The sequence below is a fragment of the Triturus cristatus genome, chromosome 1_1 (assembly GCF_964204655.1).
Source record: "Triturus cristatus chromosome 1_1, aTriCri1.1, whole genome shotgun sequence".
Taxonomy (NCBI): Eukaryota; Metazoa; Chordata; class Amphibia; order Caudata; family Salamandridae; genus Triturus; species Triturus cristatus.
In genome coordinates this window covers 64,639,736-64,662,297 of record NC_140579.1, presented here as the reverse complement: position 1 = coordinate 64,662,297, position 22,562 = coordinate 64,639,736, and the positions used below count along the sequence as shown (strand labels likewise).

Sequence of the window (22,562 nt, the reverse complement as noted above, 5' to 3'; positions counted from 1 at the left end):
AAGACGTGCCAATCGTCGTGATTGGCTGGATTGTTGTATTTGGCCTGACGGGGTGAATAAACGCTGTTGCGCGTTGATCACGTTGATGATGACGCGATGTCCTGCAAACGAACGTTGTGGATTCGCGGCCTAGGTCAGGCAAATCAGGCGGATCTGGGCCTGTAACCGTCCGTGTGCAACTGCGGGGATCGGCCAGTGCTAGGTTAACTGCGCAAGTCCGGGGAAGAGACGTTGCAGTCTTTGAACAAGCGAGAGTTTCCTTCGTGCACTGGTAGGAATGTTAATTTCTAAACATCCTTTACATCTTTAACACTTCTTGTTACTTAAAACTTGATTATATCAGCCTCTTTGCGCGATTCAGTATGTGAAGACTTTGCGGTGAAAGTCTAACGTGGTAATCCTTTCTAAATAAATAAATAGTCTTACCGCAATCCGTCTTAACAAAGAGCTTGTCACTCAGCTTTGCGCGCGTAGTCCGAAATGTGACTGTGTAGCACTCGATCTTCGCCACAATAATTGTAGTAATTGACTACTCCGACGCAGGTGATTCTGAATGTGATTTATTCAGACACTGCTACACAGCAGACAGGAGCACGGTGAAAGCTTCCTCCTCCATCAACAGCTCCGCAAACGATTTAAAATGAACACAAACAATGGTTTACTAAGCAACCATAGTATTCTATGACACGGTAAATAGATAGACAGAGTAGAGAGATATAACAACTTGTTTCTTCCTTGTTGTCGTCTTTGTTGTTATATGTAAAACACCCTTGTATCTTGATATCTTTTCTTCTTGTCTGAGAGGAAGGTCTTTCACTCATGTAGACGTCTTTGTTGTTCTGTGTAGAACAACCTTGTATCTTCTTCGCAGATTTTCCTTTCTTGTGGATACCTCCTCTCTTGAAAATTGTGGTTATTGCCACTAGTTTCTCTAGGTTGCGCCATCTCCAGGTCCTTTTTGGTTCGCCAGTTTCCTGAGATCTGCTAGTAACACCTAGGTTCGTCACCAGCTCGCCACCAAATAAATGTAGTATCGGAGGTCCACGCAGGTAGGTTGTAATTAAAGATGATTTATTCAAGCAGGTAACATGTTGAATTGTTCCAGTACAACAGGTAGTTGAGTTGTGAAGGGGAGCCCCACCAGGAGCAGCATGCCTGCTTCACAGCCCATGCTCAACTGTCCCTTCACCTCTCAGGCACCCAACATTCCGAGGCACTTCATGACTCCAACATTCTGTTGAGCACACAGCACAAAGACTGGCTGAGCAAGAGGTGTAAATCACATAAGAATAAAAACGGCAGAATACTACAAAAAGCTTGATATAGAACAGAGATGAGAAGATCAGGGCACTAGAGAACCTGCACCAATCAAACTAGTACAATGTTGTATATGAACAAAAATATGGTGCAAAGAGCCAGGGACGTGACCTTCATGCGTCCCTAATATTTGGTGTCACCCCAAAAAATGCACAAGACAGAAATAGCTCAGCACACACTGTGTGCTGAGCTATTTCTGTCTTATACTACAAAAAGCTTCCCTCAAAATGTGCGGGGGCAGCTATCGGCAGGAGTTCCAGATCTAACTTTGGTCAACAGATCCAGAAAGACTTCTCTGCTAATGATGGGAAACTGATGCAGAGAGTGAGAGTTTCTGAGGGCAGCTGGCTGGGCACCAGGAGTGGAATTACCGGATATACTGGATTTAATGGTGATGATTGTATCAATAAAAAAGGTGTTCAGGGAGTTACACAGTGACTGGGTAAGAGCTAATTTGACCATGACTCTGTCCAGATTGGATAGATCAGCAACAATTGCGAATATGTTTCTGGATTTGTTTGTTGATTTCAAGATTTTATTAGGGAAATAAGTGGCCTTGGTTTGAAGGATAGAGTTTTTCTATTGTTTGAGTTGAGTTTGGTAAATATCTTTTTTTATCTGAAGAGTAATTCCATCTCCAGATACTTTCAGTACGGCGTATCTCTGAGCATTGTGTTGTCTGGCCGTTTTGACTTTCCCGAGAGGGGCATGGATATCACTGGTGGCCGCTATCCATGATTTAATATTTTCTTCATGTTGGTTGACCAGAGACTGTGTAGTAGGCACCGTGGTTGCCAGGAGATTACAGAAGGCGTTAATTTTGGTACGATTTCAATTCCTCACCATTCGGACTGCCTTAACTTGGGATTTGGCTGAAGTCCGATTAGTAAGGGAGAACTTTATTAAAAAATGATCGGACCAGGTGCATGGAGAAACCATCAGAGTAGATAACGTGAGGTTTAAAAGTCCAGACTTAGTCAAGGTTAGTCCTTTTATAGGAGTGGGAGATGTCACATGTTAAACGCAATTCAATCCATTAAGTATGCCAGTTCTGATGAACTTGGGACACCCATCTGTAATGCCAAACTTAGATCTCCCCTGGACCAACGTATGTACCGTCACTTTCCCAGGGAGAGAACATCAGTTCCAAACTTATGGAATATAACATATACACAGCACTTCCTAAGGTGGGCAAACTTTCAACACTCCCCCCAAAGGCAAGGCAAGAAAACAATATACAAAGGTACTTTGCGCATCACTTGCCAGGAGTAGAACAACTTCCTATAACACAATTACCTGCTAGAAGTGAATTCACCCATCCTTCGACAACAGAATACTTGGCCAAGAAGAGTCCACACCTCCTGCTACAAGGAAAAGACGACTTCAAACATATGGAATATATAAATTTATTAACACAATACTTCAATCACGGGCAGGCCGAATATATAATGATCATGGCAGACTCTCACATATCAAATAACCGATTGAAATACACAATCAAAGCAAATATATATGTAGAAATATATATATGTATGGATATAAGAATCAGAAAATAAGAAGGAAAGGAGAGAATCAGTAAAGAATCAAGAGACAGTTAGTAGCAGAGACACCTCACCTAATGCTCCATCATTTCACCCCACTTCGCTCAAGGGGAGTCCATTGCTTGAACCGGGCGAAAGCTCAGCGGTGACACCAGCCTCTACTCTTCTGTGACAGCACGTCTGCTCCACGGCGTGAACTTCCACCAGGCCAGTGTAGGCTCCCCTTTTTAATACAAATTCAAATACAGCGAAGCTTCTAGCAAGCCTCGCCCCCTCGATCTCATGAGAGCCCGTACCAGCCTGCTCCAAGGCCACAGCAACGGTCGATCAGGCCCTTGCTATGGCTACGAGACAGACCATGTACATTCCTCTGATAAGAACCAGTTCTCTCTAGTCAGTAAAGTGTGAAAACAGGAAAAAGAGCAGAACATGCCCTCTTCACAGCAAATGGCTTCAGCATGAAAATGGAGTTAGTTAAGCCATGCACACAGAAAGGCCCAAAGCAAGATGGAATCAGAAAAGCAAGGATGACATGAAACCATGTCCAAGGCAATAGTCAGCACTGCCATAAAGCAAGGTAAAGTCAGAAATCAGAATGACATTAGACCACGTCAAAGCCAATAGGTCAAAGTCATAATTCACCTAACCCAAATAACATTATACGCTTAATCCCTCAGTATACAACATTGAGCACATGTGTGCACGATCACCCACAACACTGCACCTCAACATCCCATACCTTCTATTCTTGGAAAGACTATTCCACTAAAAGACAGAAGAAAAGCAGGCATATGCAAACCTATTCTACATTAAGGCTAAGGTAACATAACACACTTAAGTCAGTACAAAATGGTGGTGGTTGAGGGTCATCATAGGGTGTCAGACCACAAAAGTGGATCATTCACTACACCATCTCATCATTAGCCCAGTAGTTGAAATAACTGATTAGAAGAATTTTAGCTTGATTGATTACTAAGTGGGTGTTGGAAAACGAGGCAGCATCTGTGAGGCCTGCACAAATAACATGACTACATTTGTCCTTCACTGGGAACCAAACACCCAATTGTAGCGCCTGACTCTCAGAGAGTAGCATTGCAGAGCAGTCTGAGGCTTACTCAAGGGAGGTGGTGTGGGCTAATTATCGCCATTTGCAGGTGCACAAAGATAACACTCAATAATTGATTGTCCAGTCTGTACTTTGCTTTATAAAAGTAAGAGTACATTTATTAAACACACACACTACTCAATACTATGCACCAATTTACAAATATTCATAAGCTGTTGGAATTACTTTGTGACATTGCATAACATCTCCACCCCTCCCGCAAAGGGGGAGTGGGGTCTAGTACCACCACTCCCATGTATGCACATCAACTTGCCCCCAATGCAGATAGTTGAACATAACCTGGAGCAAGGGCCCTGCGCACTGGCACCATCCCAGTGGCGACCCACCCCATTACCTCAACAAGCATTAAAAAGGGGTAAACCTGCCTTGGTGACACATGACTCTGACTGAGCATCTCCTGCTGACCATAAAGTATGCACCTCTATATCTTAAGGGCTAACAGTCTGGGGTCTTCACCTAAGCGCAGCAGCAAGAATCCATGTTTACGCACACTTTAGAATGACAGTACTCATCACCTTGGTTGATCATTTGAATGCATTGCAATTACAGCCCCTAAAGGCATCACAGATGAAATCACAGGATTGCGCATATACAGCCAGACACCCTAGCAGGACTGTCTGGCAACAAAGCCCCACTTGGCTTATGACATCTCCTTACACATGTGACTTACAGTCCCTTCAAAAGAAGTACTCCTGGCAACTACACTTCTCCTGCAGTGCGCCTCTTCACTTTAAAAGGGGGGGAAGACTGCGCTCCTCCAGCAGCTCCCCCACCACCTTTTCACAAGTGAGGGTGACCCCCCTCCTCTGGGGGTCACAAAGCACCAAAACGGCAGATTTCCAAATGCCTGGCGAGGCATTATGTGGCGCTTCATGCTCCTCTTTACCAGCCCCAGCCACTGGGAACACTCTCCTCCGCTCTCTGGGTCTCTGATTCAGCAGGGTGCATTCTTCACTGGCTCCCTGCGCCAGCCTTTCGCCTGGCTCTCCTCCGTGGCCTCTCTTCTCCCTGCGCAGAGGTCACTGCTCCTGCGCACCGGTCCTGGGCTCTTCTTCTGGTGCTGTTAGGGTCCTGGGGGCAGTCAGGGGGTCTCTCCTTCCAACTGCCCATTGCGCCAGGCTCCAGCACCTTCAGCCTCAGCAGACCACACCCCAGAGAGACTTCTCTTCCTGTGCAAGCACTTTTTAAAAGTTGAGTAGGGGGCTGGCAGGAAGTCTCTGTTGGTCCTATCAAACAGCGACCCATCACGTCCCTGCCCCTGCTCCCTGCTTGTCCAGCCTCTGAGCTTGTTCAAAATGGCGTCGTCCAGGGTTTCTGGCCACATGTCTCTGAAGCCCCTTTCGCCCACGCTGGCTTCCCTCCTTGGTGCAGCCTGGTGCCTGACACCCAGTGACAGCTGGTAATTGATGAACCTGTAGCCCCTCCCATCTTCTCTTCGTGGAGAGGAGGCCCTAGCTTGTGGAAGAAAGGTTATCAATCCATCCAGCTCAGGTCAGCCCTCAGCCTGGGTCTGGTCCTGGCTGGCTCAGAGAAATATGACAGTTCTGGATGACCCAAAAGCAGTACAAATATGACTTTGGACTCTGCAGAATACTTATTTTCACATTCGCTACATTGGACTTAAGTGCGTGTCTGGAATCTGTCGGCCTAACGGAAGTTAATCTAGCCATGGGCCCCACATCCCCATAGGGGAATAATGAAGTGAAAACACAGTAAAACACACTGACTTTCCCTGGCATGTTTCTTTTCAGTGTATAAAGCCTATTCCATGTCACCACCCAATACTGCATAAGTCCTGCCACACCATTCACTTTGTAGCTGCTCCTGGACTGCGCATGCTAGGAATCTCCCCTGCGCAGCCCGTACACGTGTGCACACACATGTACACATGTGTCTGCATGTAACCAGCCTGGTGTCCCTTACTCCAGCTGCTGCGCAGTGGCCTGGTCCAGCCAGGAGAATACCAGTAAAATCCCCATGCAGTCTCTTACATCCTGAGTTCACTGTGGGTGAGTCCCAACATATGAGGCTCCCCCACAGTAAAAGCTCCACAATTAGGTGCTCAAAAAGCAAAAAATCCGGGCGGCCCATAGTGTCAGAACCACCTTCTAACAGTGGGGTATTTGTTCACCCAATAGCTGGGAGAAGTGAGGCATATTATAGGGGCGGTCTATAAATTAGCACACAGATCAAAAGGTAAGAGCGGAGTCCTATTTAATAATTATGCTTTTAACTGAAGTGATTTCTAGAGCAGTTAGGGTAGTAAACTTTAGCTTTTGACTAATTATAGCAGCAACCCCTCCCCTGTTTTCCCTGGTGCCCTATTCGCCTGGAGAATGTACTAGTTACTAGGGAGTGCGACAAGGAAGTCTGGATTAGACTCCTGAGAGAGACATGTTTTGGTTAAAAAGAGTAGATCTGGTTTGGCCGAGTCCAATAAATGAAATATTTCCAGTTGATGTTTCGCCAAGGATCGCGGGTTCAGATCTGTCGCTGTGAGTTTGGTCGTCCTATGGCTGTTCTGCCTATGGAAGGTATCTTCAGTCCTATGATTGTCTTGTCTGTGAAAGCTATCTACAACGGGACGCAGCTGGTTGCGTTCAGGAAGATGATCGCTAAATTTCATGATCTCCAAAGTAACCAGTCTAGAACAAGTTGTGGGTTTAAGTATATGGTCGTTAGAATACAAATGTTTTAATTCGGACATGGAATAAATTAAAACATGTGACCCGAAACCTGGACATAGAATAAGTTAAAATATGTGACCTGAAAACAGATCTGGTGTTTCTTGTTCTTTTCTAGCATTCAATTCTGTTTCAGCTGCACACTTGGGCACCAACACAACAAACACAATGTGCATGAGCTGCTACAGTGGCCTCTGACACTCTGCTGTCAGAAGTGTACTACACTTTCAGAACGCCTACAGACTATGTAAATGGTTCCTGTTTAGGTTCATGGTACTTAAATTAGCTCCTAGATATCATAAAAATCTGGCATGTCTCCGACCATCTTGGACCAGCATTTGGCAAACAATCTTGATGTAAAGTGACTTCATTTATCATTACAGTTTTTGTGAGTAAAGTATATAGGAAACTTTCTGCTCAGTTGGTTTCCTGTTTCCTCTGCTGTTCTTGGCATGACAAAGGCTTTTTTTTTTGTACACTTGGTCTTGAAGACTTTGCTTTAATCTTTCCTACCTCTTGTTTGTCATCATGCCCAAAACGTAGCAAGGTCACCACAGAGCTGGACACCCAGAGCGCCCTAGTACAGCAGCTAAGGACGTACATTGGGGAGGTTGTGCCGGACAACAAGAAGGCAGAGGAGTGGAGGCGGGAGAGAGAGACCTTTGTGGGCACAGTGCAGGTAAGGAGCAGTGGGACTTACGCTGCAGGTAAGAAGCAGTGGGACTTACACTGCAGGTTAGGAACAGTGGGACTTACAGTGCAGCTAAGGAGCTGTTATACTTACAATGCAGCTAAAGAACAGTTATACTTACAGTGCCGGTAAGGAGCAGTTATATTTACACTGCAGGTAAGGAGCAGTGGGACTTACAGTGCAGCTAAGGAGCAGTTATACTTGCAGTACAGGTAAGGACCAGTTATAATTACACTGCAGGTAAGGATCAGTGGGACTTACAGTGCAGCTAAGGAGCAGTGGGACTTACAGTGCAGCTAAGGAGCAGTGGGACTTCTAGTGAAGGTGAGGAGCAGTGGGACTTCTAGTGCAGCTAACGAGCAGTGGGACTTACACTGCAAGTAAGGAGCAGTTCTACTTAAACTGCAGGTAAGGAGCAGTGGGAGTTACAGGGCACGTAAGGAGCAGTTATACTTACAGTGCAGGTAAGGAGCAGTGGGACCTATAGTACATGTAAGTAGCAGTGGCACTTTGGTGGAAGATCTTCCAGGGGTGGTTCATAGGCTTGGAACCTGATAACTATATATTTTACACATCAATCAATCAATCATTTGTAGAGCGCACTACTCACCCGTGAGGGTCTCAAGGCGCTAGAGGGGGTGGGGGGTGACGCACCTACTGGTCGAACAGCCAGGTCTTGAGGAGTCTCCTGAAGGTCGGCAGGTCCTGGGTCTGTCGCAGGTGGATGGGCAGTGTGTTCTATGTCTTGGCGGCGAGGTGGGAAAATGACCTGCCGCCGGTGGTCGTTCAGTGGATGCGTGGGGCGGTGGCGAGGGTGAGGTCAGCGGAGCGAAGCTGGCGGTTCGGAGTGTAGAAGGTGAGTCGTTCGTTGAGGTAGGCTAGTCCGGCGTTGTGGAGAGCTTTGTGCGAGTGGGTGAGTAGCTTGAAGGTGATCCTCTTGTTGATCGGGAGCCAGTGCAGGTCTCTCAGGTGGGCGGTGATGTGGCTGTGGCGGGGGATTCCGAGGATGAGGCGTGCGGAGGCGTTTGTATGCGTTGGGAGTCGTTTCTGGAGTTTGGCCGTGGTTCCTGCGTAGAGGGCGTTGCCGTAGTCCAGCCTGCTGCTGACAAGGGTTGGGTGACCGTCCTTCTGGTTTCGGTGGGGATCCATTTGTAGATCTTGTGGGGCATGCAGGAGGAGGAAACAGCGTTGACTTGCTGGGTCATAGAGAGCGTTGAGTCCAGGATGAACCCCAGGTTGCGTGCGTGGTTGGTGGGTGTAGGGGCAGCTCCCAACATGGTCGGCCACCAGGAGTCGTATCATGCACAGGGGGAGCAGCCGAGGATGAGGTCCTCCGTTTTGTCAGAGTTCAGTTTCAGACAGCTGGTCTTCATCCATTCTGCGACGGCCTTCATTCCCTCGTGAATGTTGGATTTCGCAGTGGCCGGGTCCTTGGTGAGGGAGAGGATCAGCTGGGTGTCGTCGGCTTATGAGATGATGTTTTGGTGGTGCGCTCAGACGATGTCGGCGAGCGGTGCCATGTAGATGTTGAAGAGGGTCGGGCTGAGGGATGATGCTTGGGGTACGCCGCAGGTGATCATGGTGGCTTTGGATCTGAAAGGGGGAGGCGGACTCTCTAGGCTCTGCTGGTGAGGAAGGAGGTGATCCAGTTCAGGGTTTTGTCACGGATCCCTGCGTCGTGGAGGCATGTGCGCAGGGTGTGGTGGTAGACGGTGTCGAAGGCGGCCGAGAGGGTCCTGATGTCGTCGGTGGCGGCGATGAGGGCGGTTTCGGTGCTGTGGTTGCTGCGGAAACCGGATTGGGAGGGGTCCAGGATGTTGTTCTCCTCCAGGAAGTGGGTGAGTTGTTGGTTTGCGGTCTTCTGAATGACTTTCGTCGGGAACGGGAGCAGGGAGATGGGGCGAAAGTTCTTGAGGTCCTTAGGGTCCGCCTTGGGCATTTTGAGTAGGGCGTTGATTTCTGCGTGTTTCTAGTTCTCCGGGAAGGTGGCGGTTTCAAAGGAGCGGTTGATGATCTTTCGGAGTTGGGGTGTGATGATGGCTCTTGCTTTGTTGAAGATGTGGTGGGGTCAGGGGTCGAAGGGTGAGCCGGAGTGGATGGTTTTCATGATTTTGATGGTGTCTTTGTCGTTGACGTTGTTCCAGGAGAGCAGGAGGTCGGTGTGTTTGGAGGGCGTTGAGTCAGGGATGTCGGCATATTTCGTCGGTGTCTGGGTGTCGAAGCTGTCGTGAATGTCTGCGATCTTGCGATGGAAGAAGGTGGCCAGGGAGTCGCAGAGTTCTTGCGACGGCGGGATGTTGTTGGAGCTGGAGTTGGGGAGGCGTGCTCTTTCACAATGCTGAAGAGCTCTTTGCTGTTGTGTGCGTTGTTGTCGATGCGTTCCTTGAAGAAGGTCCTTTTTGCGGATCGGATGAGTTGGTTGTGCTTGCGTCTGGCGTCCTTGAGGGCTGCGTGGTTGTCTGATGTCTGGTCTTGGCGCCTCTGCTTCTCGAGTCTTCTGCAGGTTTGCTTGGAAGTCTGGAGGTCGGTGTTGAACCAGATGGCTCTGGTGTTGGTGCGCCTGTTTGAGGGATTCCTGAGCAGGGCGAGGGTGTTGGTGCAGTTGTCGATCCATTGTCTGAAGTTGTGGGCTGCTGTGTTGGTGTCCGTGGGCTCAGATGGAGGGTCTCAGGCGAGGGTGGTGATGAGCTGGTCTTCTGTGACTTTGTTCCAGCTGCGGTGTGAGATTCGATGCGGTTGGCTGTGCTTGGTGTGTTTCTCGAAGGAGAAGTGGATGCAGTGGTGGTCGGCCAGTGGAGTTTGGTGGTGTGGCTGAAGGTGACGTGATTGCTGCCGGAGATGATGGGGTCGAGCGTGTGTCTGGTGGAGTGGGTGGGAGTTGTGACGAGCTGTTTGAGTCCGAGGTTGGTGAGGTTGTCTATAAGGATTGTGGAGTTGCTGTCGTTGGCGTTTTTGAGGTGGAAGTTCAGGTCTCCGAGGAGGATGTAGTCTGTGGAGGCGAAGGCGTGAGTGCTGATGAGGTCGGCGATGGAGTCGCTGAACTGTGGTCGGGGCCCGGGGGTCTGTAGACAAGGGATCCTCTTAGGGTGGTGGTGTGATCGACGTGGATCTGTAAGTGTAGGTGTTCGGCCGTGCTGAGAGAGTCTTCGGTGTTGGTCGAGATTCTGATGGTGTTCCTTAGGACGATGGCGATTCCTCCTCCCGGTTTGTTGTTGTTTCGGTCCCTGCGGGTGATCTTGTAGCCGTCTGGGATGGCTATGGCTATGGCTATGTCGGGCGCAGAGGAGGCGTTCATCCAGGTCTCTGTCAGGAAGGCGACGTCCGGGAAGGTAGAATCGAGAAGGTCCCAGAGTTCTATGGCGTGCTTGTGGACTGAGCGGGTGTTGAGAAGTATGCATCTGAGATTGGTGTGGCCTGCTTTGTTGGGATGGGCAAGATGCGCTGGGGTGCGCTGGCTGGTGTAGCTGCAGTTTTGGCAGGTGAAGGGCCCGTGGGTGAGCTTCGGCGTGGCCTGGTAGCAGGTGGAGATTCGGTCGGTGTTGAGTGCATGGAGGGAGTTGGCGTCTTATCACGTCGGGTGTCTAGGCGTTCGCGGGGGACAGGGGGTCTGGCGCTGGGCGCGGTCCAGGTGCAGACGGGCGCAGACGGGCTTGCCTTAGGTGCGCCAGCGGCACAACCGCGCAGCGGTCTCCACTAAGTAGGGGTGGGGGAGGGAGGAGGAGCAGTTAGGGAGGCGGGCGGGGCGTGGACGGGAAGCCGAGGGCAAAAGGACGAGGGACACAGAGATGAGGCAGCGGGGGCCAAAACAAAAAACCAACAGGACTGAAAAACAAAACGAAAAATAACCAGACAAGGCAAAATATAGTGACACAATCAGATAGAATAAAGCAGGAAAAACCAGTACCGGCACCAGCAAGGTGCAGACTCGAACCCTGCCTTGGAGGACCGCAGGCAGAGGACAGCATGGAGTAGCTGCGGGGAGGGAGCTGATCCCTGGCCGAGAGTCAGGGGTCAAGTCCAACACATCTGGCCAAGACAGAACACAGATATTTCTGTGAGTCACAGTCATAGGGAGGGTTTGTTGAATGACTGCAGTCGAATAAAACATCCGCCTACAGGGGATGGTAGTGATATGGTTTTGGAATATGTTGTATAGTGCAGGTGTTTGAACACCAAAAACAATGCAGTGACCTGCAGAAGGGTGGAGTGTTTGTGGCCGATGAATTCTAGAGGGGTTGCATTGTCCTCATTCGGTGTGGTGTTAGGGATTGTCATTGAGCACAGAGTGCGTTCGTAGTAGAGCCCCATTAGGGTGTTGCAGGAAGTTGGGTATGGTGTTTAAACCTAGAAGGTGTCTGTGCTCGCTTAAGAAAGGAACTTGTGTGGTGCATGTTTTGAAGGGAATATAGTGTTTACAACGCTATCTCCACAAGGCAGTACTATTACAACGCGGTTGTTACAATGACCGCCTTGTTACCACGCATACCATTACATCACAAGTCATTACTACGACTTGCTGTGGGGGGCGCACTGGTGTTGGATTTAAAATCCAACACCTTCCCTGCTGTTGCACAAACTGGAGTAAGAATAGTAAATAATACTATTCCTAAGTCCAGAGCGCCCCCCTACAGCAAGTCGTAGTAATGACTTGCGAAGTATTGGTATGCGTTCTAACAACGTGGTCATTGTAACGACCGCGTTGTAATTGCATGCAATGTATTCGCATGCGTTGTAAGGGTATATATTCGTTTTGAAGGCATAAGACTAAGCACAGGGCCTCCTATTGGGCGGAGTATTTCGATCGCTTACTATGATGCAGTGCTCCCATCGGCCAGTGTGTTGATCATGGTGTTTGATCTCAGAATGCCATTGTAATAACTTCCTTTTGGGGTGGGAGCGGGCTGATTACAGAGATAAATGCAGAAACTATGGCATTGATATATTAATAGACTATTGTGTGGTCCTGTATTGAGTGTTAATTTGTTTTTGACTTTCAATGAGGAAGAGCAGTCTATTGGCCTGCTGCTGGGTGAGCAAACACATTTCTTGACATCAAGTTTGAGTTTGGAGGGTGTTGGTTACTCAGCAGGCCTTCAGTGGGGGGGATGGTGGGTGCGGAGTGAGAGAAATGTTTACTGTATAATAACTGAGAAATATGTTGCGTGGGTCTCCTTTTAAAGAAAGCTGCTGGCCTCTGCTCTCCTCTGGGTGGGAGTTTCAGTTCGAAGTGTAAATGTTGCTCAAAGATTCACAGATAGTTTGTGCTTTTTGTGTTGCCATGATGTTTGGAGTAATACTTTACTTGTCCCCGCTGATGTCTTCTTCCAGCACCTGGAAAATGAGCGCGCTGCCCTAAAGACCACTACAGAGCTTTTGAATGTCCGTCTGTCCGCATTGACTGATATCCTGTCCATCCAAGAGCTGGAGCTTGGCAAGAAGGTACCATTACACTTATAGGGTTCTGTTTGCAGCATTGTGGGCAGCGTCTTGGAGAGCTATTCAAATCCCACAAAGATCACAGCAGCAGAACCCAACATTCCCTGGGCATTTGGCCTAGTACACCCTCGACTCTTTGAAGGATTGTACAGTTAAACATGATAAACCCTGATCAAAGGCCAAATCTCTTTATTCTGTTGCAGTTAGGCGGCAAGTTTCTTGTTTAGTTCATGGTGACAGGATAACTCAATTGGGCTGAGGTGTGCTGCGTCAGCCAATTTGATTTTTAAATTTCTCTAAAGTGGTATTAAACATAAAGTAAACCTAACTGGTTATATTTGTCTAGCTAATATTTCCAATCTGGACAAATATTGAATGTTGTTCTGTTCTACTAATCATCAAAGTGACATTCAGACTACCAAGCTGCTCAATTCTTGTCCCACTTGTGATAAGACAGCTGAAGTGTACTTTCCAACGTTGCCTTTTTCCCATCCCCACTGTAACAGACTATTCCCACTGCTCTTGAAATCTGAGATGACTGATTTGCCTCCCTTGCTGCTACTGTGGAAGATTTTCTGGCATTCACACTTGAAATCCTTTCGCAAATTCTCTTTTTTAACGTGTGACGCAGCCTAACCGATTGTGTATAGCAAGGGTCTTTGAGGACCGGTGACTTCCCAGATGTCTGGGACATTTGCTGATCCTTAATATCTATTTTCCAGGTATATTTTCAGTAGTTAAAGGCACATGTTGATGTTGAAATTGGAGAGGGCACAGCTGGTTGTTGTGATACCTCCCACCCATCATCCAGCTCATGTGGAGCATCAGGAGATGTAAAGACAGGAAAAGGAGAGGCGCGTGGTCCCTGCTTCAGGGGTTGGCTGTGGCACGAAGAGTGATATGAAAGTGCTTTACCTTCTCAAAGTCTCTCTGAGTTCAACACAAGAACAGTCTATGGAACAGTGAGACAGCGGAGATATATGTGCAAAATATGCTGCATCCTGGTTCCTGGGAAAGCCAGTATTTTATCAGTCCTTTCAACAAGAATTATTTGTGGTGCACTGAGTTATAGTTATGTCATTATATACATGATGGCCATTGAATAGCACCCAGTGAACTTTATATTGAGTCTTGGCGGTATGCGATGCAATGGGTGTTTAAATACCAGTGTTGGGTTGTAATTATTTACCTTGAGAAATGAAAACTGATTTAGCCGTACTGATATTCAAACTAATGCTATCAAGTTACATGAACATATTGCAATAGGCACAATAGCCATGGAGCTATGTTACTGGGGTTGGAACATGTGACCTACAAATTACACCCTGTACTCTACAAGAATCAATCAGCCCTCTCAGCTATGTTATGATTAATATATGGCAAGACTTGAGTGAGTCGTGTGCCTAAAATGTGACCACTTTACACCTATCCTGCCTAAGTTACGCTTGCTTCTCATTGAAGCAAGAAAAATGTTCAAATTGGTATGTTTTGTTTACAAAGTTATCCACCTAAACTCCCTGCTCTACCTTACTTCCACACTCAAACAGTCGGTGGTAAAAGAGTAGTACAAATTAGCCTACTCAAGCCATCTGTCATCAAATCTATTCAGCATCAATCCTTCTCAGGTGTTGCTTCACTTTTGTGGAGCGCACTAGCACCAGGCTTAAGAGTAAACGCACCCGGGTAAGAGTAAACGCGTCCGGGTAAGTGTAAACGCGTAAAACGCACCCGGGTAAGTGTAAACGCGCCCGGGTAAGTGCAAACGCAACCTAGTAAGAGTAACCGCACCCGGGTAAGAGTAAACGCATCCGGGTAAGTGTAAACGCGTACGCACCCGGGTAAGTGTAAACGCGCCCGGGTAAGTGTAAACACGCCCGGGTAAGAGTAAACGCGTCCGGGTAAGAGAAAATGCACCCGGGTAAGAGTAAAGGCACCCGGGTAAGAGTAAACACACCCTGGTAAGAGTAAACGCAAACGCACCCTGGTAAGAGTAAACGCAAACGCACCCTAGTAAGAGTAACCGCACCCGGGTAAGAGTAAACGCGCCCGGGTAAGTGTAAACGCGTACGCGCCCGGGTAAGTGTAAACGCGTTCGGGTAAGTGAAACGCGTTCGGGTAAGAGTAAAGGCACCCGGGTAAGAGTAAACACACCCTGGTAAGAGTAAACGCAAACGCACCCTGGTAAGAGTAAACGCAAACGCACCCTAGTAAGAGTAACCGCACCCGGGTAAGAGTAAACTCACCCTTGTGTTCTTCCACAAACACCCGAAAATGAATCTCTTGAGTTATATTTGTCAGACTAAGATAATCTACTATTTGTTCCTGCCTGTCCTGAGCCGCACCTTCCTCCCAATACTGCTGCTGTAAAGTGGATACTTGCCTTACTGCTATGGTATTACTATTTTTGTTTTAAGGGTGCTCATTGTACACTGTGCTGAGGTATCGTAAGAGCATTGGAAGCTCAAACAAGCCGGATAAAGGAAGGGCTTTCTTACCAGCAGAGTTACTTGGCCAGCAACTCAAGCTCATACGATTTCTCAGTGGTTTAATGTTCCTTCCAAATCCTGTGGCAAAGCCACCTTTTCATTCTACTTTGGCTGTTAAAATATGTCCATCCAGGAGGGAGATAGAGGATATTATGGAGCAGCCTTAGCACAACCTCCCTGGGACTGCTAACTTTTACATGCAAGGGCTGTATGACTGACATCATTGAAGGCTTCACCTTACTAAATGGGACTTTTTTTGAACGGGTGTCGGATCCCGTCTAGGGTCTGGACAGATTGGCCACAACTGGGGTAACAGGTTGTTTGCAACTGGTGTCCTGAGCTTGTCCTTCAATGGCTCTGCAAACTAAGCAACTAAAACCATTTCTGCACTTGACTGGCAGGGTAATCAGGGCAGCAAACAAAGGCTTCTCATAGACGTAATGTGAGGGCCAAGATCTCAGAACTCAACAGTCAAACAATATACACATGGACATAATGTCCAGCCCAGTGCTTACCTTTCTGAACAAGAAAGTACTTTTAATCTCATAGCAGAACTAAATATTACACAGTCCAATTAATGCATCATGCAGGGTTGTCATAAGTTAATTTTACCATGAGGTGTTACACTTCCCCTTCATTACCCGGTAACCGTCTTCCCTTCCGATATGGTAAAATCCCGCTATTATTACTATTAATACGCCTACTATACTAATTCATAGGCAACTATTAGGCTCAGATGCAGATCATTCAAAATCTTTCACAAGTTAGGTGTTCAGCTTAACTCTGTGTCCTTAGCGGCTTTTGTAACAAAATCTCAAGTGGGTGCAGCAGATTTGCCAGCGTGTCTCAGTCTGCCTTGTCCCTAGGTACAGTTGTGCCCCAAGGTTACTTGTTGATTATCGCTACCATCCAGGCTGATAGGGTGGCTTTTGCACCCTCATGGTTCTTCATCTGCTCTCAGTTCAATGTTGGGTTTTCTAGACTCCAGCTACAGGAACGCAGGCAGCCCCATTCCACTGTCTGAGAAAGCTGTCCTCACCCTCCATCTTGTGCAATGCTACAACCAAGGACACCCAAAATGGATCCCTCTGGCCTCAGAACTCACTCACAGAGGCCCAAAGTATAGCACTGTATCACAAGCTCACTGTATATGCCCTGCACATACACAAAGAATGTCCGCACTAGGTACTGGATTTCACCTTACAGTGGAACTTTACATGGTCTGATCACACTACAAACTACTGTACACTGTAGACACTACTTTACGTGATACACCCAGGACAAGTAGAGTACTCCATAGCCTACTTTGAGGGCCTGCTTGGTGCTCCATTTCAAGTCACAAGACAAGTCCTGGACCTCTCGTGGTCAGGAACAGGCCGAGGTGTCTGCACACATGCTAGATGAAGTACGGATACCAGTTTCAAATGCATTTAGTCAGTCGAGCCAGGGAGACTCCATGCAGTGAATATTCCTGCCCCAAAAATAACATACTGAGTTATTGAGAAAAAGGATGCATACCCTCACCTACATAAGGTGGTATGCTTCATCATAGGCTGTGCTCCTTCTCCAGCAATAACTGTTGCTCAGCAGGCTCATCCGAGCTCTTCGTTTGAACTGTTTTTTGGTAATATGAGAAAGCTCATGATCAGTTAAAATTGTATTGCCATTAGGAGTTGTACTTAGTTTTAAAGATATCAGGACCTACCTTATCTCTTAAACAAATCAACATGCCTATGTTTTGCAAAAGCACTATAGGGCTTTTGTTAGGGCCAATAAGACCATTCTATGTGGCTTGCCTCAACCTCTCTAACCCTCAGTTGTGTGGTGTAGGGGGTAATGCAAATGTAACCTGTCAGCAAGAGTAATTGGGTACATAGGACGTTGTCCTGTAAATTCAACACCTGATGACTCCTAGTCCTTAAAGATATGTTACTATCTTACTAGAAAAAGAGTTGAAACTCCTGGTGCCCCATGATATAACTACTACCCTCACTCAACACCATTCATGTGTTCACTGTAATCCAAATAAGTCAGGTGGGCCATGTATGTTTTCTATTGCACTCAAGCTTAAATCTGTTCTAGAATCAGGACTCAATTTGAGCTTGGATTTTAAGTTTACCTCAGCTTAATTTTTATCCCAGCACATCCCTCCACCAGACAAAAAGTATGTAGGTGGGTTCCTGGCCGTTCCCCCTTTGGATGTTAGAAAATACTCCTAAAAGGACCTCTGAGAGGTCAATAATTTAAGGAGTCAATCTGGTATCTACACCACTAATGTCTGACTTTTCAAACTGGCTCCAGTGGGATCACTGACAGAATATTGTAACAAAAATATCAAGTGGACAGAATATTGTGTCAAAAATATCGAGAACCAAAATAAGGCAATGTGCAAATAGGTAAGTATAGATTAACTATTCTTAACACCACATCTACGTACCTTGAATATATATATATATATATATATATATATATATATATATATATATATATATTACCTACTGGCGGTCGCCAGTAGGTAGTTATAGTTAGGACCCCTTTTCCATAGGAAATCCGCAACATTCTATTTTGAATAACTTTGGCGCCGGTCGACGAATCCTCGCGAATTTTTCAAAATAGGTGGGGCGCTCCGCTCCGCTCCTACCCTGAAAGTCTCGGGGGGGGATTCGTCAAGCGGGGGGTGAGATAAAAGGGGGGTCCCAAAACGCGTTTTTCCCATGCATTTTTCCATAGGACCTTTAGACAGGGCTACAGCCCGAACGGCTGAACAGATTTACTTGAAATTTGGCAGAGAGGTAGTCCTCAGGTCAAGGAAGTGCCTTTTGTAGGTTTGGTGTAAATCTGTTCAGTATTTCCTGAGAAAATAGCATTTAAAAGCATATATATATGTGGGCGGAGCCTAACCACACATCTCATCCTGAGATCTGATTGGCTGTCAGCACTTCATCCAAGAAGTGTTGGCAGCCATCTTGGGACCAATATACATGATAGCACCTCATTAAAAAGCATTGCAGTTAATAGAAGGTTTTAAGACTTTAGTTACATTATAAATCATTTGTTGATGGTACCATACTCATTTTAGGAATTGTGGTATGTTCTAAGGTGATTTCACCATGTGAAAAAGCCTTCTGCTGGGATATCATGATTGAGAGAAAAATATTTTCTCATGCTTTTACCACAGAGGTTTGGAAGGTGATCTATAAGCTAAACTGAGAGCTTATTTTCTGTAAATTCACATTATCTTTCTCAGTCATGTGAGAATGAAGTCTGACATTCTCAGTAAAACATGTACATCCAACAAGGGCAGAGACTGTCAGTTGATTCCTTTGTGTTCTACTGCAGCTTCCCAGAGTGTTCCAAAGAACTACTAGAGCGCTAACAGTCCTACCTATGATAAACGTATGGCACACCTGAAGCCATCTTGCTTGGAATAAAGTGGTAACTCTTAAAACATTTAATTTCAAAAGGAACAAAATGAGGGGGTTCATTTTTCCATAAAAAGTATGATTAGTGCTGCAGAAAGAAAAATTAGGGCACATTTTGAGTGACTTCTCAAATCCTCTTCTATTTCATTAAAAAATTCTGACATGCAGACTGAAACATGAACTTTCAATACCAGCAGCAGTTTTCCCTGGTGAGCAGTAGCTTTACTACAGTGATCTAATGAGCAAAAAGAGTGCTAACATTCTGAATTTATGGCAAATGTGTGACACATCTGAATGCCTTCTTGATGGAATCAAAGTAAAAAACTGAAAGTATTTCCTACTGAGGAGACTGCAGTAAATGAGGAAATTAGGAAACTTCATAACAAATAAGTCTCCCAAGATGGCCACCAGAGACAAAAGAGCCCAAATGTAGCCCAAATATCACCCAGATGTAGCCCAAGTATAGCCCAATGACAGAATGTCCCAGAATGTTCTTAAAAACAACAAGAGCGCTTACTGTCTTCATTATGACAAAAGTATGGCACACCTGAAGCCATCTTGATTGGAATAAACTGGTAACACTTAAAACATTTAATTTAAAAAGGAACAAACTGAGGGGGTTCATTTTGCCATAGAAATTATGATTAATGCTGAAGAAAGAAAATGAGGGCACATTTTGAGTGACTTCTCAAATCCTCTTCTATTTCATTAAAAAATTCTGACATGCAGACTGAAACATGCACTTTTAATACCAGGAGCAGACTTCCATGGTGAACAGTAGTTTTACTACAGTGATCTAATGAGCAACTAGAGTGCTAACATTCAGAATTTATGGCAAATGTGTGACATATCTGAATACCTTCATGATGGAATCAACGTAAAAAACTGAAAGCATTTCCTACTGAGGAGACTGCAGTACATGAGGAAATTAGGAAACTTCATAACAAATAAATCTCCCAAGATGGCCACCGGAGACAAAAGAGCCTAAATGTAGCCCAAAATCACCCAGATGTAGCCCAAATATAGCCCAATGACAGAAGTGTGCAAAACACTTATTATTTAGTGTTTTTGCAGTGTTATATAGTGCAGACTTGTCAGGTATTGGAGTGCTTTACATGAGCATTGGTTACATCACACAAGCACATATTCATTTTGGTTGTAGACATGGGGAGACTAAGTGATTTGACCAGAATCACAGAATGTCGAGCTGAAGCAGAAACTTCAACCTGGTTCCCCAGTTGCAAAGTCTGCAGTTCTGGAAGTAACACCACATCCTCTCCCCTAAGTGCAACATTTAATCAAGTGGTCAACTGGATAAAAAAACATAAATATAACAAATAATTTAAAAGTGCTTTGTCGCTATTTGAAAACTCAGACAAAATGTCCTTATTTTAGTCTTTTAGAGCACTAACCATAATTTTGATGCCAATAAGACCCTCTCATATATGTAATTTCTAAAGGAAATGCTCTAGGTATTACAGTTTTGATTACATCAAGATGATGTCAGGCGTTCCACACTTTTGTAATAAATATAGAATGTTAGCAATCTAGTTGTTCATTGGGATACTGTTGAGAGGCAAAGGCCAGGGGCACGGACTCTGAAAATTGAAGGCAGGTAGGAGAGTGCAAAGGCAACAATTTAACCACACTGAGCAGGCAGGAAGGGCCGTGGAAGCACAACAGACTATGGAGGGCAGTGGAAAGGGGGGCAGGGGCAACAAACCAACAATACAGGACTTGCAAGAGAGGCTGTTGGAGGGAAGATCTATTACGGGTCAAGGAAGCTAGAGGCGGTCCCCAGAGCCCCAGGAGCCACCACAGAACTGAGCAGGAGAGTGAGTCAGGGACAAAAGGGGCACCTTAATTTGAGCCGGGGTGCCTAGGAACGCTTGCTCCAAAAATGAAGAAAACAGACATATGAGACATGGAATTGGTGGCAGAATACAATGGCAGTTTAATGAGAAGATACAACTTCAAAGAAACCGCAGAATAGAGACATAAAGTACAAAATACAGAATCCAGATAATCATACAGCTGTCATGATATTCTCTGTATCTCAATTAATGTACTGACAGAGAGAGAGAGAAAACACATCTATAAATGCATCATGAGAAACAAGTTACACCAAGGAAAATGTTACCCAGGAACACTCACGTTTACTCTTAGAGCAAGCATTCCTGCAATTACAATACAAAATCTTTTAAATGCAAAGGTAAAGAGAACAATGGTTAAACATAACATGACATTTCATATAGGTAAAATAGAATAAGATACTTCAAGCAAAGCAGAGCAAGACATTTTAAGCAAAGGAAGACAAGAGCTCCCAGCTCTTGGGGAAAACCTGCACAGCCTGTTAACCTACATACAGACGGCGAGGTAGTCCGTCGATATCTGTGGGTGCTCCCTTTTTATATCATTTTGTGGGCTCCTTTGCACGCTACATCTACCTACGTATGCTACCCAAAAGCTTCGTCTGCAGATTTTACCAGACATTTCGTCATTTACCCACTTAATGCTGACAATGGACTGGGTGAAAAGGTCAGTCTCTCAGGCCAATCGCTTATCGTAAGTTCCATAGAGCAAGCAGAAAATAATGGGTATTGTACGGGAATTCAATATATTCATGTACAAAATCTCCTCAGTTCTCCTAACTTGACGCTCTGCGGTTGCCACTTCCTTAAAAGCGGGAAACCTGCCCAGGAAGCAAGTACCAGTCCAGGATGCAGCCTACTGTATGTCGACAGCTTCAGTGGGATGTTGAACTTTGATACCGAGCACGGAGCACTCGGGTAGGGTGGGGGCTACTAGTTTGGAGCAGAAGGCCTCGCAGACCTGCCTTCAGACTGCTATACACTAAAATTGCAGAGCTATGGTCAATTTAACAAAGAGGCCTACATATTGAACAGAAGGGCCTACACAGGGGTTTTATGCTGGCTGAGTGGTAAGGATGTCTCAGGATAATTATATAGCAACACAGGACCCGCTGGTCAATTTAATACGGCCTACAAATGCGGCTGGCAGGGCAAGGACAAGGGTCTCATACTTCAGGTATGGACAGAACGGGCCAGGGGCCCCCTGTGATACAAAATCTACCCTCCTTCAAGGCTGTGGCAATGTAATAGACCATTGTGGGCAGAAGGAAGAGGCAATGGTAGTACAACCATACATGCCAACAGACCCGATTCAGCCAGGAAACGTCCAATGTTTTTAAGCTCAAATGGGCTTTATTTGATCTGTCTCCTGTCTACAATATCCTCTTTTTCAATGTAACTCAAAGGGGAAAATCAATACCCCAGTTTTTTTTCAAAATCTCCCTCTTACCAAGTTCAAAATGTTCGCAACTATGGTACATTGGATCATGGAAGGAAATGGGATAGGGACATGGACTTGGATAACAGAGGACAAGAGGGACATGGAGAGGTGCACCAAACTGACCCTGCAGGGCAGGCATCAGGGTTTGCAGCAGCACAATACACCACACAGGGCATGCAGGACGGGAGTGCAGCACAACAATCCATAGAAAGCAAGAGGGAGGGGACAGGACCATGCACATGGACAACAGAGAACAGAGGGGCAAGAGGCAATGGTAGCTAGCTGACCATAATGGACAGACAGGAGAGAAAGCTGCAGCAGTACAGACCATAAAGGGCAGTAGGGACGGATCAGGGGCATTACAATGGAACAGACAAGCCAGGAGGGAGGGAGTAGGGGTCTTCACATGTAAACAGAGGGCTGGGGGCAAGGGGGCAGGGCAGGAGCAGCAAGATAGCCATGGAGGTCAGGCAGGATGGGCACTAGAAGCAAGACACACCATGAAGAGCAACAGTGAGACTGTGATGGCATACACACAGACCATGGA

General features: G+C 46.2%; 1 protein-coding gene across 3 annotated transcripts in view; it reads left to right on the top strand.

The window, feature by feature from the left end:
- Window positions 1-22,562, top strand: part of LOC146869417 (coiled-coil alpha-helical rod protein 1-like) — a 208,944-nt gene that overhangs the window by 75,334 nt on the left and 111,048 nt on the right. Inside the window, exons 7-8 of one of the 3 annotated variants that reach the window (XM_085599816.1) lie at window positions 7,212-7,347; window positions 12,688-12,798. The exons of 1 other annotated variant lie outside the window; for it this stretch is intronic. In XM_085599816.1, the coding sequence (XP_085455942.1) occupies window positions 7,212-7,347; window positions 12,688-12,798 (247 nt within the window). The remainder of the gene's footprint in view (window positions 1-7,211; window positions 7,348-12,687; window positions 12,799-22,562) is intronic. One more of the 3 variants, XM_085599812.1, reaches the window with a different exon arrangement.